General features: G+C 40.2%; 1 protein-coding gene across 1 annotated transcript in view; it reads right to left on the bottom strand.

The window, feature by feature from the left end:
* Window positions 1-2,244: 2,244 nt before the first annotated feature.
* The window catches only part of LOC309686748 (receptor-type tyrosine-protein phosphatase mu), a 34,694-nt gene continuing 21,944 nt past the window's right edge, over window positions 2,245-14,994 (bottom strand). The window contains exons 8-11 of the mRNA XM_082499495.1: window positions 12,419-12,544; window positions 10,449-10,612; window positions 8,223-8,358; window positions 2,245-3,022 (exon numbers count right to left, since the gene is read on the bottom strand). Of these exons, the coding sequence (XP_082355621.1) occupies window positions 2,969-3,022; window positions 8,223-8,358; window positions 10,449-10,612; window positions 12,419-12,544 (480 nt within the window). The 3' untranslated portion in view covers window positions 2,245-2,968. The remainder of the gene's footprint in view (window positions 3,023-8,222; window positions 8,359-10,448; window positions 10,613-12,418; window positions 12,545-14,994) is intronic.

Here is a 14,994-nt window from a genome sequence, read left to right on the forward strand (position 1 = left end):
CTGCAGCTGTACTGGGCTTGCAATTGTGTAATTTCTGAAAAGGAAGGCTGGTTTGTGAACACTGAAAATGGCTGTCACTGCTGTTTTCTTTCTGTTGTCTCCTCTCAAATGCCAAGCTCCAGGTAACTTTCCTAAGCTCCGTGCTGCTTCTTGAATACCTACCTGCCTTCCACGTTCATCTCCTTTTTCTGGTCCTTTCTGATTCCTTACGTTTTCTCTATTCCTGTCTCCTGAAGTTCTCATCTGTTTTTTTCTTCTTGCCAAAATATTGCTTTACCTAAGCCGGGATTTCTCTGTCATTTGTATTGATTGATACCTGAAGCATGAGAGTGAGGACACAAAGCAGCTTGCTGTGCTTTCTTTAGCTGGCTCCAGTTATAAGACATTGTAGTTCACAGAGTGCCTTTTGGGTCAACATCACACAGACTCAGTAACACGGGTTTTACTATCCTATGCCCGAAGAACAACAACAACAAAAGTTCTATCAACAGTAAAACAATAAGAAACACTGCAGAACTCTCTCCTTCTCGTCCCGTCTTCCCCGCCATCCCTCAAGACCTACGTGTGCAAAGTGTGTCCGCAAGAGTACAGAAGCAGAAATAACGTCTGGCAGACACTGAGACACTGGCAGTCTCTCCTCGGGAGAGACTGCCATGATTCTTGCTGCATTTCAGTAAATCTCATTCAAATTTGGGATCACATTGCCTGTGGCACCTTGTGTCCTAGAGTTCCTTCGCAGACTTAGCCATCATACTTCTTGAAACCATCAGGAAACACCAGACACATACATGCATATCTCAATAAATAGACAGTGGTAATCAGATATTTAATGTCCCGCAATTACTACAAAGAAGCAGGCTTAGCTGGCGTACCTGGTCTGTCCTCTTGTGAGGAACATGGTGTTAGAGTTTTGGATTTTGTTTCCTAACACTAGGTTTTCCAAATGAATCAGAGCATTTGCTACAACTGGCTGAAATGCTACAGGATTTATTCGAGGACCATCATTCTTCTCAGGGCAGGGGTTGTTTTTCCTAAGTTCTTCAGTACCTCTATGCAATTTATAGCAACGGCCGGTACCTGCCAGCTATGTTTTAAAGCAATTTTAAAAGAGATGCTTTCCATCTGCGGAGGAAGCCTATCCTCGTGTCTTCAGATCTGAATTTTGCAGTGGTTTTGAACTAGCGGTTGACAAGCTGTGAGTCATTCTACCCAAGCTGGATCTCTTCGATTTAGAGGCTCTCAAAACATTTTGACTTTGATACATTTATATACCTACTGTCCCCATCCCAGATGGCTAGCATATTAAAATGATCTTTTTAAGAACTGAAATACTGTGCAGTTGCTGCTTCCCTGCATTGGGTTTCCACATACATTTGGAAGGCTCCAGTATTGAGAAGTTGCTCCCTCTGCAATGTCTCCTTGATACTGCTGGGTGAGAGAAAGATCTGCAATTCCCAAGGATGGTGCAGCAAACCATTGCTGGCTCATTCCCCTTTCTTGCTGCTTCTCTGCTGTGCTTCCTACATCCATGAACACGAGGCAAGTCCCAGCCTGGTCAAACACTGGTCAGAGTGCGTGGGAGAAAAAGGAATCATCCAAATGCCATGGCAGTGCAGTGCAGCCATTCTCAGGACAGGCAGGAGCTTTAATGACGTCCAGGGGCAGAACTGGTAACAGCCCTTGTAACAGAGCAGTTTTACTCACTTTTTAACCCCCTCAGTCACTCTAGTACGGGTATCTTCAACACGAGGAACTACTTCCCCCTCGCAACAGCCCTTCTTCCCAAGAACAAATAAAGCATCACCCCTTTCGCAGCAGAGCGACCGGCAGGGCGTGCTCAGGGCTGCAGAGGAATGCTGTGACAAGACTGAGTACTGGCAAGCCCAACATCATCTCTTCTTCACACAGCAGGGCAATTTTCGGGTTCTCCATTTGTGCATGTGCATCTTTAAACATACAATTCACCTCTTTATACACTGGCACGGCACATCTTGCTATTGGCCGGATCAACACTGGATCACGCAATAAACACACTCTGGAGGCAGCTCAGTATTTACAAGAATTAATCTGAAAAGAGGCTTAGCTGAAGGCACTCAGATGCCAAGAGATATTAAATTAAACGAGATTTTATCATGTATGTAATTATTTATTGAGTTGAGAATCCATACAAGGTAAACAAATGTTTACACTATCATACAGTAAGCATTTCCAGCGCTTAATAAAAATGATTGTCACTCACTGTGCTTCACAAAAAATTCATTTTAATGAATAAATAATTTGATGAAATCAAAAAATATTTACAATATAAACAAATGAAAAAGCTTTGGATATATTAATCTGAGCATCCTGTATTTTGTATTTTCTAACTGTATTTCTATCAAGATTCTCTCTCTGAAATGGTACAAAGTGGATAGAAATTACAACTCAACAAAGTTAACATGATTTGGTACATGTCTTTCCATTAGTTCAGATAAGCTACATATGATTCATTTATTATGCACGTGTTAGAATACAAATATAACTAAAATCATATATTATCAAAATGCCAGACAGCATTCTCCACAGAACAGAAATGTACACTAGGCTGTGACAATAACTGAGAATCACAGGCAACGAAATATAACAGAAAAGTACAAATTCCTTCATAAGAATATAATTGTGCTCTCTTATTTACCAGAGGACTATGCTGCTTCACCACATCAATGGCTATGTATGAATACAGTGTTCAACAACTGCCATGTGGTTTGGTGTACGTTCATATGGGTGTCAAGCAGCGGCATTATAGTGGAAAACGGGCAGTGCAAGCGGTTTTATAAACATCTTTTTGGGCTCTTAAAAAGAGCCAATTATACAAAGCAGTATAAGCATAACACTGAGAAGTCTTCATCTCATTTACACAGATATCATGAAGTGACTTGCTTTGTTTGTGGTGGTGAAAGGAGGAACTTCGTCTGTGCTGTTTATGCAATCAGCCAGAATTCAAGTATTCCAAAGCCACTTCATAGCAGAATTTGTATTGATCCTGAAAAATCAAAAGAAAACCACAAAGTCAGTTATTGAAGGAACTTAATTAAGGGGATCAATATTTCTCTTCTGTTAAAATTATTTACTATCAGCTGATGTCAATGGGAACCAGTTTGTAAATCCAATTTATATTCAGATAAGAAAATCTTTACATTAACCAGACAATAGACACTACAGACAGTAACTTATGGTACTGTTCATATTAGATGCATATTTAGCTGCTCTAATACACTTGTATGAGAAAAATTGACTACACACGAGCAAATTGACTTGCAAGCCTTCTGTCATGTGTCAAAATGCTCATGTAGCGCTTTACCAGAATTGGAGTTATTGAAATTCCTCCCTGGAAATGTTTATCTTAAAATAGACCCAGTGTCTAGTACTTCCCAGATCGCAACTTTTATTATAAAGTTGTTCATATGCTTGCTACATTTCAGGGCAAGAGCTGCTTACAGTTCCTCCGCTATGGGCAACCCAAAGCCACGCTGAAATACTGTCTTCTTCCACTGCAATGGGCACTGTGAAATCAGGCTTGAGCTAAATTAATTGGATTAATTTAAACTAATATTTAGGAATTATGGTGATGTGTAAGTTAGGCTCTTAACAGCTCTTCTGTTACCCAGGCTAAGTTTTCAGGTGTCAGTCCTATGCTTCAAATGCAGACCTGCTGGTTTCATTTGCAGCTGCTTGGAGACGGGGCCCATCCCAGAAAAATCCCCTTCCCGTGGCATGCAAACCCTGTCCGCACCCTTCAGAGATGAAGGGTCACGACATTGTCCCCTTCACGTCTTCAGTGGCACAGAGAGGTCAATGCTTTTGACTGACCCTCACCCACTCTGCAACTGTTATAACCTGGGGCCGGTTCTGTTTAATATCTTTATCAATGATCTGGACGAGGGGATCGAGGGCACCCTGGCTAAGTCTGCAGACGACACCAAGTTGTGTGGGATCTGCTTGAGGGCAGGAAGGCTCTACAGAGGGATCTGGACAGGCTGGATCGATGGGCCGAGGCCAATGGTGAGGTTCAAAAAGGCTGAGTGCCGGCTCCTTCACTTGGGCCATGACAACCCCATGCAGTGCTACAGACTTGGGGAAGAGTGGCTGGAAAGCTGCCTGGCAGAAAAGGACCTGGGGATGTTGGTCAGCAGCCAGCTAAATATGAGCCAGCAGTGTGCCTAGGTAGCCAAGAAGGCCAATAGCATCCTGGCTTGTAACAGAAATAGTGTGGTGAGCAGGACTAGGGAAGTGATCATCCCCCTGTACTCGGCACTGGTGAGGGGTCTAGAGCACAAGTCTTATGAGGAGCGGCTGAGGGAACTGGGGTGGTTTAGCCTGGAGACAAGGAGGCTGAGGAGAGACCTTATCAGTGTCTACAACTACCTGAAAGGAGGTTGTAGCCAAGTGGGGGTCAGTCTCTTCTCCCACCTAACAGGCAACAGGACAAGAGCAAACGGCCTCAAGTTGTGTCAGGGGAGGTTTAGATTGGATAGTAGGAAAAATGTCTTCATTGTAAGGGTTGTCAAGCATTGGAACAGGCTGCCTAGGGAAGTGGTCGAGTTGCCATCCCTGGAGGTATTTAAAAGATGGGTAGATGTAGCGCTGGGGGACATGGTTTAGTGGTAACTTGGCAGTGTTAGGTTAATGGTTAGACTTGAGGATCTTAAAGGTCTCTTCCAACCAAAACGATTCTATGAGTCCAGAATTCTGTGATTTTAAACGATGCAGTCACTGACGACTTCACAGTTTTGTGTGTGTACTCATATCCCTCTTCTGTTTTCATCCTTGCTACTTGCAATATTTAGCAATACCACAAACATTTCAATGACACAAAAAAGCCAAAAGAAATAGTAGGTGTGGGTTCCCTGAATCCAAGGGCTCTGGCTTCTAAAAATTCCCTTTGGAAATACCTGCAAGTTTTATGACTACTTCTGCCACTGAAATGCCTCTTTCTTTTATGCACTTTAACCAATTAATAAAAGATAATTATTCATGTACTATTATATAGGAACAACAGAGTTAACCAGCTAACAGCACTCAGCCTTCACCTTCCCAGTATCACAAGTAGGGAGATTACAATTACACTTCAGATATATTCTCCTTTTCATTGAAGCAAACGTTTTAAAGGATTAACTCTTTTGGCCTGTACTTGTGAGTTTGGGTGACATTTTAGCTGAGAAGAGAGTCCAACTTAACATGTAAGAGACCAAATAATACTACAACAATCAAAAAGCCATTAACATGCATGGACAATTTCTAAGTTCTTTTGTTGAGAGCTGTCACTTCAAAAGAAAACAGATCTCAGGTGTACATATCACCAAAGTTATGAACGAGTTGTATGTTAGGTTTTAAGATCCTGCAGGGTTTCGTAAACTGCTTCTGTCTTCTTGAGAATGAGAAAAAAAAATAAGAAAGGAAGGAAAGGAGTATTATGGAAATTATTCCTTTTCTGCTTTTATTGCATATATGTTTCTAAATAAATGAAAATTATTCTATAACTACATCACAGATCAAAACAAGAGATCAGCCACTCGTCTATTTCCATTTTTCCATGCTCATTTTTATGCTGATTTACTGATCCAGCAGAATAACTGTCATTTTTAGTAAACTCAATACCTGTCTTAAAGACCAGACATATATTATTTCCTACTGTGTTCACTCATGTGTGTCCTTTGTACATTTTCATTATTCACTTGATGGTGAATCTTAAAAGTCTCTTTACGTTAGCTAGCTTCAGAGAGGTATATTTATTCTTTTTTTCTAGGACATCTACTGGTAGGTCCAATAACATTTATCACAAAATGCTTTGGGCATTCTGTAATACCATGTGTTACCTTTGTATGATGGCTGAATAATTTCATAGATTTTTCCATATTGTATGGATGCGGCATTCAGATTTTTACACTTGCAGGAAACCAGAGGTTTCAATGAAATTAAGAGATGAATCTCTAAGTATGGATCATGAAGATTGCCCTTCATCTAGTCAGAAAGTGCATAACAGGTATCGATGAAGCAGTCTTGAAACTATTTTTGTGAAATACTGTTATAATTCTGAACACTTCATCTTTTACCACAGAATTTTACAAGGGTAGACGAATATTATTGTTCTCGTTTTTCAGATGTGGAAACTGAGGCAAAGACACATTCATATAAGAAAGGTCATAAAGGATAAAGTCAGTAACAGGATCAGGAAAAGAACTCAATTGTCCTGATTCCCTTTTACTGTGGAACAATCTTCACGGAAATGGAAACCTTGCTAATTCAAATATTTGTTCCTACAAAGTGGCAGACCGAGACTGAAGATGTGGTTCTACCTCTGCTTTGTCAGTGAATTACATGATAATGGGAAAAATCCTGACTGTCCCCTGCCTTCGTTCCTCTGTCTGTAAAATAAGGAAAACAATATTGATCTCCTTCACAACTGCTTTGAGTTCTCCTAATGAAAAGACCTCACAAGGCCTCTCAATACCGACCAGACATTTTCAATACCACCCTCAATTTACTAAAAGCTATTTTTGTATTCTAAAAGAATACATTTAGCTTTTGATTAAAAGAATTCTCTGCTGAAAAATAGAGACAGCTGCCTGACAAATCTATACCTGGAGAAGTGTCACAAATGGGAATTTATGGAGAGCGTTTTCCTCCACTGTACATCTTCACACTGGTAATTTACTTTTATTTCCATAAAATAAATGAATAAGAGATCAGTGAGTTCTGTGGACTTAAACTCTGTGAGAACGGCGAACAGCAGGCCTGCCAAGTCTCTATCCAAACTATACTATCTGAACGAAGAAGTAGGACATTTTTCTTAATATCTAGGAAATAAAATGTATGGTTCTCAGCATGATTCTCCTCCTGAGAATATAAACTAGAGGAAGAGAAGCCAAATAAGCTGCTCCCTCCCACCACTGCGAAAGCTGGATAGTCCTCACCGACAGAAGATTCACAGTTCCACATTGCTGGCTCGTGGCCCTGTGGTGCTGCTTGTAAACTCCCTCCTCGCTTCGCACAGCTGGCAACATCTGGCTTTTTTTCCCATGAGCTGGCCAGAGCAGCGCCTAGGGGAGGATCTGGGATTTCACAGGTAGGATAGATGAGATGACTTTGATGGAGGATGTGATGGGAGACGTTCTTCTATGGGACAGATGAGGGGCAGTGATACCTGTGGTAGAGAAGTGGATGGCCCTATCCATCTACACAAGGCCTGAAAGCCTCCCAACAGAAATTCCCGCTTTCTGCCCATTCTCCAGTGTGTTTCACACCCCGATTTTGGCAGCTCATCTGAGACAGCGGGATCTCTCCTAAAATTACAAGAGGCTAGACCAGCTCCGTGAGATGCCTCCTGCCTCGCCCTGGGCACTGCTTAGAAAGGATGCTGAAATATGACCCAAAATTGTTTAACCAGAGCTTGCAAAAATAGCTCAGATTGGGTTAGCATCCCTGAAGCTGCTCAGATGCTGCTTCCTCCTGCCTATGACGGCATATTGAATGCAGCTGCCTCTCAAGCAGCCACCTCTACAGCAGGATGTTGTAGAACAATGTCTTTTATAGCCCAGGCTTCAGAACAGGGTATCACGCTACTCCCATCTCCAAGTACAGAACTACACACTGGAGTGTAAGAACCTGCTGGTTTAAGCTGTTCTGCAGCTCTTGTGGCATAGCAGCTGGCACTTCAGCAATTCTCCATTTAAAAAGAAAGCTCATAAAACACTCTCTAGGAAAATAATTGCACATGGCCCCTTGTTTCTGAACTTCTTTAATCTTTCTATGAGATAGAGAAACCATAATTAAATGCAATATTCTGGATGTCAAACTGAAATTCATGGCTTTGATAAATATTAGGCGATTAAGCTATTTATAAAATATATAATTTGAAAATCTGGCATTTCATTTTACATAACTATTATTTCTACCATGCAAGGGCTGCTCTCCACTTGGCTCAGCCTGCTAGAAAAGAAAATTAATAAGGATGTTCGGCTGAAAGTTTAAAACTCTTAAAAAATTCAAATGAACAGAGACAAAGTCTCCTTGGGAAGAAAGCAGTGTAAAAATACTCTTACAAGTGAAGTGACTTCATTATCCCCTTTGAAAATGACTTGCTTGCTTTGTGAACAACTCCCACTGCAAATCTTGGAAATCTTACTGAGTCTTCTGAGAAAAAGGAACATTTTCTATTTAGTGGTGCAGTTAAAAGCTCATACCAGAAGGTCCACCATGTTAGGCTTATTATTCCTCAGTGTCTTCACAGCATGGAATACGTCAACAGCCCTCTGATGTTGAAGCATTTCACAAACAATACTGATTGCACAAAATGTCCCACTGCGGCCACCTCCATTCCTACAATAAAAATGATAAAATGGTTCAGTTACAATTGACTCTGTGTTACAAGTTCTTACAGCACCAGGCATGGCTACAGAAGGTATGAGTTCCAGCAGGGAGAAAACCCAGGACATTACTGCCCCCGAAGGCTGCCGAACTCTAGGCCGAACACGATTTTTAATTGGAATTAATGGGCTGAACGATCTCAAAGCTATGATTCAGAATTCAGCAGGCTGAAAGCCTGGAGGGAACCGAACGGCTGCGTTTTGCACCACCCTTCAGCGAACGCTTCAGACAGCATAAAGAGGATGCTAAAATATGGACGAGGTACTTTTAGATTCAGTTCAACGCCCCTTTGCACTGTAAACACACAACGTTGCAACGAACATCAGCCCTGGAAATGTAACAGAGGAAGTGGATCTCTGAGTTCTTTTATTCCAGATCCCGGTGCTTTCCTCCTGGGCCCAAAGGTGTTTTGGAGGAAGAGCAAAAGCGACAAAAGTCTCTTTTGTAGGAGCCCTTCTGGTGGTCCCACCTTTAGCGTGGCACTAGGTGGTGCTGCAATATTGCCCTGGCTGATGCGCTCAGCCCCTGGCAGCAGGCAGAGGGGCCGCTGCCTGCCAATGACTACTTTTAGAAGTGTACGTATTCCCCCTCCACCCACAGTATCAGAGGATGAGAACCCGAAGTGACTTGCTAACAAAGAAGCCAGGCACAAACGTTCGTATGCATGATCACATACAGTATTCAATAATACTTTATCCCCGGTTATTTTTAATCTTTGAGAGAATCTCTTTCTTTCTGGAAACCCTATTATTTCTACAGCTATTCTAATCAGAATCTTTAGGCTGTGCCTCACCGAAAATAATAAACCTTAATAATTGCCAGAGTGCAGACTAGTTAGGTAGCGGGTCTTTCAAACCAGCTTCGCAAATGGTTGATTTTCAAAGGAAGCTACAACGTCGCACATCTGTCACAACCAGGCAGTGTGAAAAGAATGCTCTCTGCTGCCAAAATATTGCCTGATATTGTGGGACTCTTTGAGAATTTTAATTAAAATAAAGTCATTTAAAAGGATTATATTAGAGCTTTTTCTTTCTCTACTGCCTGGAAGTGACGCATGTGTGATGTTGTACAACTATTTAATATCATCAACCACCTCAGAGATAACAGTAATTTACACTTCAAAAGGGTCTTTTCAGCTAAAGATCTCAAAACATTAATTAATCACATTGCACAATGCTCCTTTGATGAAAGTATTATTATCCCCATTCTACAGATGGGGAAACTGAAGAGCAATGACTTGTTCAAGGTCAGTGATAGTGGGAATTATTAATACAGTCTTAGATTTTCCTGCATCATTCTAAAATTGGGTCCCAACTTTTGAAAGTGCATTAGCGTGTGCTTTTCATGTTAGCACGTGCCTTCTCCATCATAGCAGCATCTTAGAGCAGATGATTAGAGGAAGATGGATACGACTTCAAGCACTGAAGACTCGGTCTCAAAAGATCGGCTACTGCTGACAGCAAACAGCAGGTACAAGTATTGAACCTTACCAAAAGGAGGATGGTGGCAGAGTGGGTGAGAATCTGCACCAGTGGAGCACAAAGGTCACAGGAGGACAAAAATATATACCATTATTAGCGGAAGGTAAGGCAATTAAAGGATCATCATAACTGGTCTATCATGCCACTTTTACTTCTGTGCTTTATGTCTGGAAGAGGAATCACCCCTTCAATGCTACTTATTTCTATAGTCCTTATCTGTAGAAAGAAGAGATATTTTGTTCTGAAGGTACAGTTTTGATTAACTCTGAATAAATATGCACCCTTTCCATTTGCAAAAGTCACTGGACACCTTTAGTTAAAATAAAGTTAACTTGTACCCATCATCTTTTCACAGGAGTCTACCAAGGACGGAGAGAGAAACTCATGAATCTGCATAAAAAATTATACGATTCCTCTTGTGTTCAAAGCTTTTAAATGAGCAGCTGTGTTATTTATTCAGTTCCAGATTAGAACAGATACCTCTTCACAAATCTTTTAAAACCTGGCAAAAATTCTGTAACAGTATTCCTTTGTTTTCTCTCTTCTGTTTCCAGTACTTACAAGCAATGTACAACTGTGCGTCCTTCTCCCCCATTATATTCTTCCTGCCACTTCTCCACTTGGCGGATGAGCTTCAAGAAGGAGCGTTTAGAAACTGGAGTGTCTCTGTACATGGGCCATCCCAGGAACTGGAACTGCTGCACCATCCGGTAGCCGTCTTGGGGCTGTAGAGATTCAGACAACAAGCAGAAAAAATAATAGCATTTTTTGGGGCCATAATTAAGTTATGCGCATCACTGAGGAAAGTTGTGCAAGCAGATCACCGCTGACAAACTACTAATGTAATTTCAGCTGCCCTTGAGGAGTTATGACTTTTAATTTCCAACAGAGTTATTAGAATAAGAGGTTTCAAAGAGTGCTATACAAATAGACTGGAATAGAGCAATGGTACAGCTGCAGGATCAAGCAAATAATTAATTAATATCATAGCAGGAACTTGGGAGCAAAGAGGGAGCTGCAACACAACTTCGACTATATGCCTTCTTTTTCTCATATACTTCAGCATTTTGAAGAATGTTTGCACGCTTCTGTCTTTTTTTTACAAGAAAGGTCAAAACCTCTCAAGATATTTTAAAGCAGGAAACATTTAAAAGACCAAAGAAACTCTCAGATTTTTCTGGCTTATAAAAAATCTAACTACATTTTATTTTATTGTGTGCTACTGCAGCAGTCAGAACCCCTCTGGTGAAACGTTACTGAACAGTTGCTTTATGGTGATTTAAAATAAAAAAGGAGCATAGAACAAGTGTTAGTGGCAGAAAATTACAGTCCTTTGAAAAGGGCATAATAAACACACATGAAAACTGTTTTTGTAGTCTAGGATTTGCCACTTTCACTTCTGTGCAAAGTGAGGGCATTTTAGTGCCACTTAAAACGAGCAACACACAGAAACGTTGACATTACAATTTTTTCTCTATAGTAAAAGGTAATAGAGAGGATGGAAGATTAACAAGATAAGGGAATAAACCAAAGTGGATGCAGCATTAGATATGTTCTTCAACGGGTTCTGTCTGCTTTATGTCAAAATTTGGAATCTACTGATTTCCTGGCCCGTTTCATGCTACGGACGGCCCCTCTTCCCAAAGCACATCAGCCAGACCCAGTGCCTGCTGAAGCTCATGTTAATGCTGCTGCAGATTGTGGTTTTATGTTGCCACGTTTACTGTGAATGCAAGGCTTTCACCGTATTAAAGAAATATCTCGAAGCTTACAACCTGCTTCCCTGTTTGGATATTAGCGTGCTTTTGTGTGTGTTTCGGGGACCCTTCTCTCACTGTCCTGACAGCTCCCAGATCTCAGGGTATTTCCCGTCTTTTTTTCAGCAGGGAATGCAGCTTATTCCTAGCTATGGTTCTTTGGGGATCGATACCAGCCCATTGCCAAGGCTCTCTTCATCTGGAATGGAAGAGATGCCTGGTCTGTGGTGGAATCTTTTCTGCACTCAGTTTGAAAGACATGCCTCTTTTAGTCTTCTGCCAACTTTATGGGAGCATAAAAGCTGAATATGAGAACGTACTCGTCCTTCTCAAGCGCTTACATATACAATGAAGTGTGATTAGTGGGACAAGATCTCCACTAAAAGCCCGGGACTGGTATTGAGAAACACGCCTAGTATCGGTGCACAACTTTCTTCACATGACACAGGATACAAATATGCAAGATGGCTAATTTCAAACTGTTGAAAACAGCATGGATTTTGGCATTTCTTGGCTACCAATCTGAACACTGCATTTATTTCATTTGCATTTAACACACTTGGGATATGCATTAAAATATTTTTGACTTTAATTACACATAGAAGGTTTTTTTCTCATTGATTATGATGGGACTCTGTATTGCACTGTTGCTCTCAAAAAACTAAGCTGAAAAATGAGAATGGTTTTATGTGAGTTTAACTTTCATTTCATTGTGACTTGAAAAGAGTCAACTCATCTACTCAGACAGAACTGTTTTGCAAATAACATCCTTACTCTGGCGGCATTATAAATTCGGAATATCCGGCTGATTATGTCTTCTTCTAAATCAGCTGATACAAACTCCACCTGAATAGGACCGTGTCGGTGTACCCCATTTTCTGGCCAGTACTGAGGACACAGCTATAGAAGATAACAAACACAAAACAGCACAGTTAATCACTTTGAATTTCAGGCCGCCTCAATATACTTTTCTAGATTTTTCTTTGTGCTACATTCATTACTGACATTCTCACACAGTATCTTTATAAAATACACAACGCACCATCCTCCATCGTTTTCGAGCACTCAGCTTTTACACGTGCGGAACAAGTTTAAACAAATGCCTTTTCACTTAACTGGACATGCCATTGCTTGCTGCTCTACTCGCCATTCTCTGGTATTTCGAGTAACACATCTCTGACACTCGGTGTCAATTCTGCAATACCGTATGACGAGACAGGAGGATGCTGTCAAATATTACCATATCTCGGAGACAGCGTGAAGCCTAAAGACCAAAGGCTTGGTATCTCCCACTGTCCTGAAAACTTGGTAATAATTCAAGCTACATCGGCATGTGTGCTTTATATGCTGAAGGGTGCATCAGTTCTCAAAACTCAGGACTTAACTTTCACATCTGTTTCAGCTGTGACTGACCGTATTGGCTAAAAGCAGCGTTGCTTTAAATTTTCATCAACTGCTCAATTTCATCTTATGAATGTCACCTGAAAATAGTAATTATGCTTTCTTTAGTGCTCAGAAAACATTACTTCTAGGTATCCAAAGATCACAAAGTAACATTACCATTATCTTGCACAGTTTTAGCGTCTAATAATATCATGGTGGCTTAATCCAGGAACCAATTATCATCTGTGTTAATACTTTAAAGATTAAATCAACACATTGCAAGGAGGTTTTTGAAGCTAGACTCTGCTTGTCTGTTTTTTTTTTCTCCATAAAAATGGAAAAAATCCTAATGATTTTTTTTTCCAGGGATATTTATGGCAGTTCAAGCATGTAGCTTTTGCAAGCATTCACCAAAATTAAGTATGAGCTCATGAAATTTTGTTTGCTTGCAGAAGCATTGATGTCATATTTGGAACTTTATTTCATTCAGTAAAACAGCTGTGGTCTTCATTCTGCTGCATTGCTGTTGGTGATCCAGAGCTGAGCTGACAAATCACATTTACTCCAGATGTTGTTTTGCATTTCTTATAACACTTATTCCTCAACAAAGCCATTTAGAGATGACTACATTTTAGGGAAACATAATCATTTACTACATCAATTAAAAAGAGAACAGGGTCTGATTTGCAGGAGTTCACTTTAACAAGTTAAAACCAGAAATTGAGTAGGAAAATATATTTTCATTTATTTGAACGCCCCCCCCCCCCCCCCCCCCAATTTGGTCTGCTGAGCAAATTGCTTTCCATAATACCGTCTAAATCTTACATAAATTTTTATTATGAAATATGCTAGTGTAGAGGATAGCAAAATATAATGCATACAACTAATGCAAATGCCAGTGCTCAGATAATTTAACATGTGCACAATTTAGTACACGTCTTTCAAATACACAGGAATACTGCTCTAACAGATCTTTGAAAAATGCTTGAATGATAATAAGCAGAGCTGTTTGCTGGAGCTGTTTTAGGAAGTCAAGATTTTCAAGTTCTAACGAAACCAAAAGCATTTAGGTCTGCGCATTTTGCATGCATGTGATGCTAGTGACTCTCTTTAAGTCAGAGTCACTGTGAAGGGTTGAATTTCATTTCCCAGTAGACCATAACAATCCACATAAATTGTAATATCTAAACAGAACTGTAAACACGCCATATATACATAAATAATAATGATAACAGTAATTATTAATAAATCTGAATGTAATGTGTGTTTTTAATAAGCTCTGCCCTCTCTCCACTTCCATTTGCTCTGAGGGTTTTGAGATTTATTCCTAATGAAAAGATTGTTACTCACATTAGAGGGAAAAGGTTTAACATACTGCAGAGGCAGGTGCATTAACTGCATATCCCAATAGCTTTTAAAAGCCTGGGAGGCTAATAAATGCTTGAAATAGCCATGCAGTATTGTAAATTCAAAACACAGCCCACAAATTAAAAAAACTCTGTTCAGCAGCCCCTAACAGTCTGACTCCCTTGAGTCTTTCCTTATTCACTCAGAAAATAATCTTAGACTCATGAATAAAAGTTTTGTCTTTCATTTCTATTTTTCTCCCTGTAGACAGTTAAGGGCTTGGAATCAGAAAGTCAGTCTTTAAAATAGCGTGTGGAATTCCTACACAATCCTTTGAAAGACAAAACCGAAGATTAGTATGTTTTAAAAACAAATTCTGCATGTTAAAAAGAAATAGAAGGAAACATTTTTCTAGGTCTGAGCAATACTCAACAAAACTAAAAAGATTCTTGATCACCTCAAGAATAAAAAGAACTTGCAGTCTGCTATAAAAAAGAATAACTTCTCTTAACCAATAATTAGCAAATATTTGTGTATTAAGAATCCAGATTACCACCACGTTATTCCAGCAGACGGCTGGTGCAGTTTCTTGGAACCAAGGAAATTATATCTGTGTAAGA

The sequence above is a fragment of the Vanellus vanellus genome (assembly GCF_965231255.1).
Source record: "Vanellus vanellus genome assembly, chromosome: 2".
Classification (NCBI taxonomy): Eukaryota; Metazoa; Chordata; class Aves; order Charadriiformes; family Charadriidae; genus Vanellus; species Vanellus vanellus.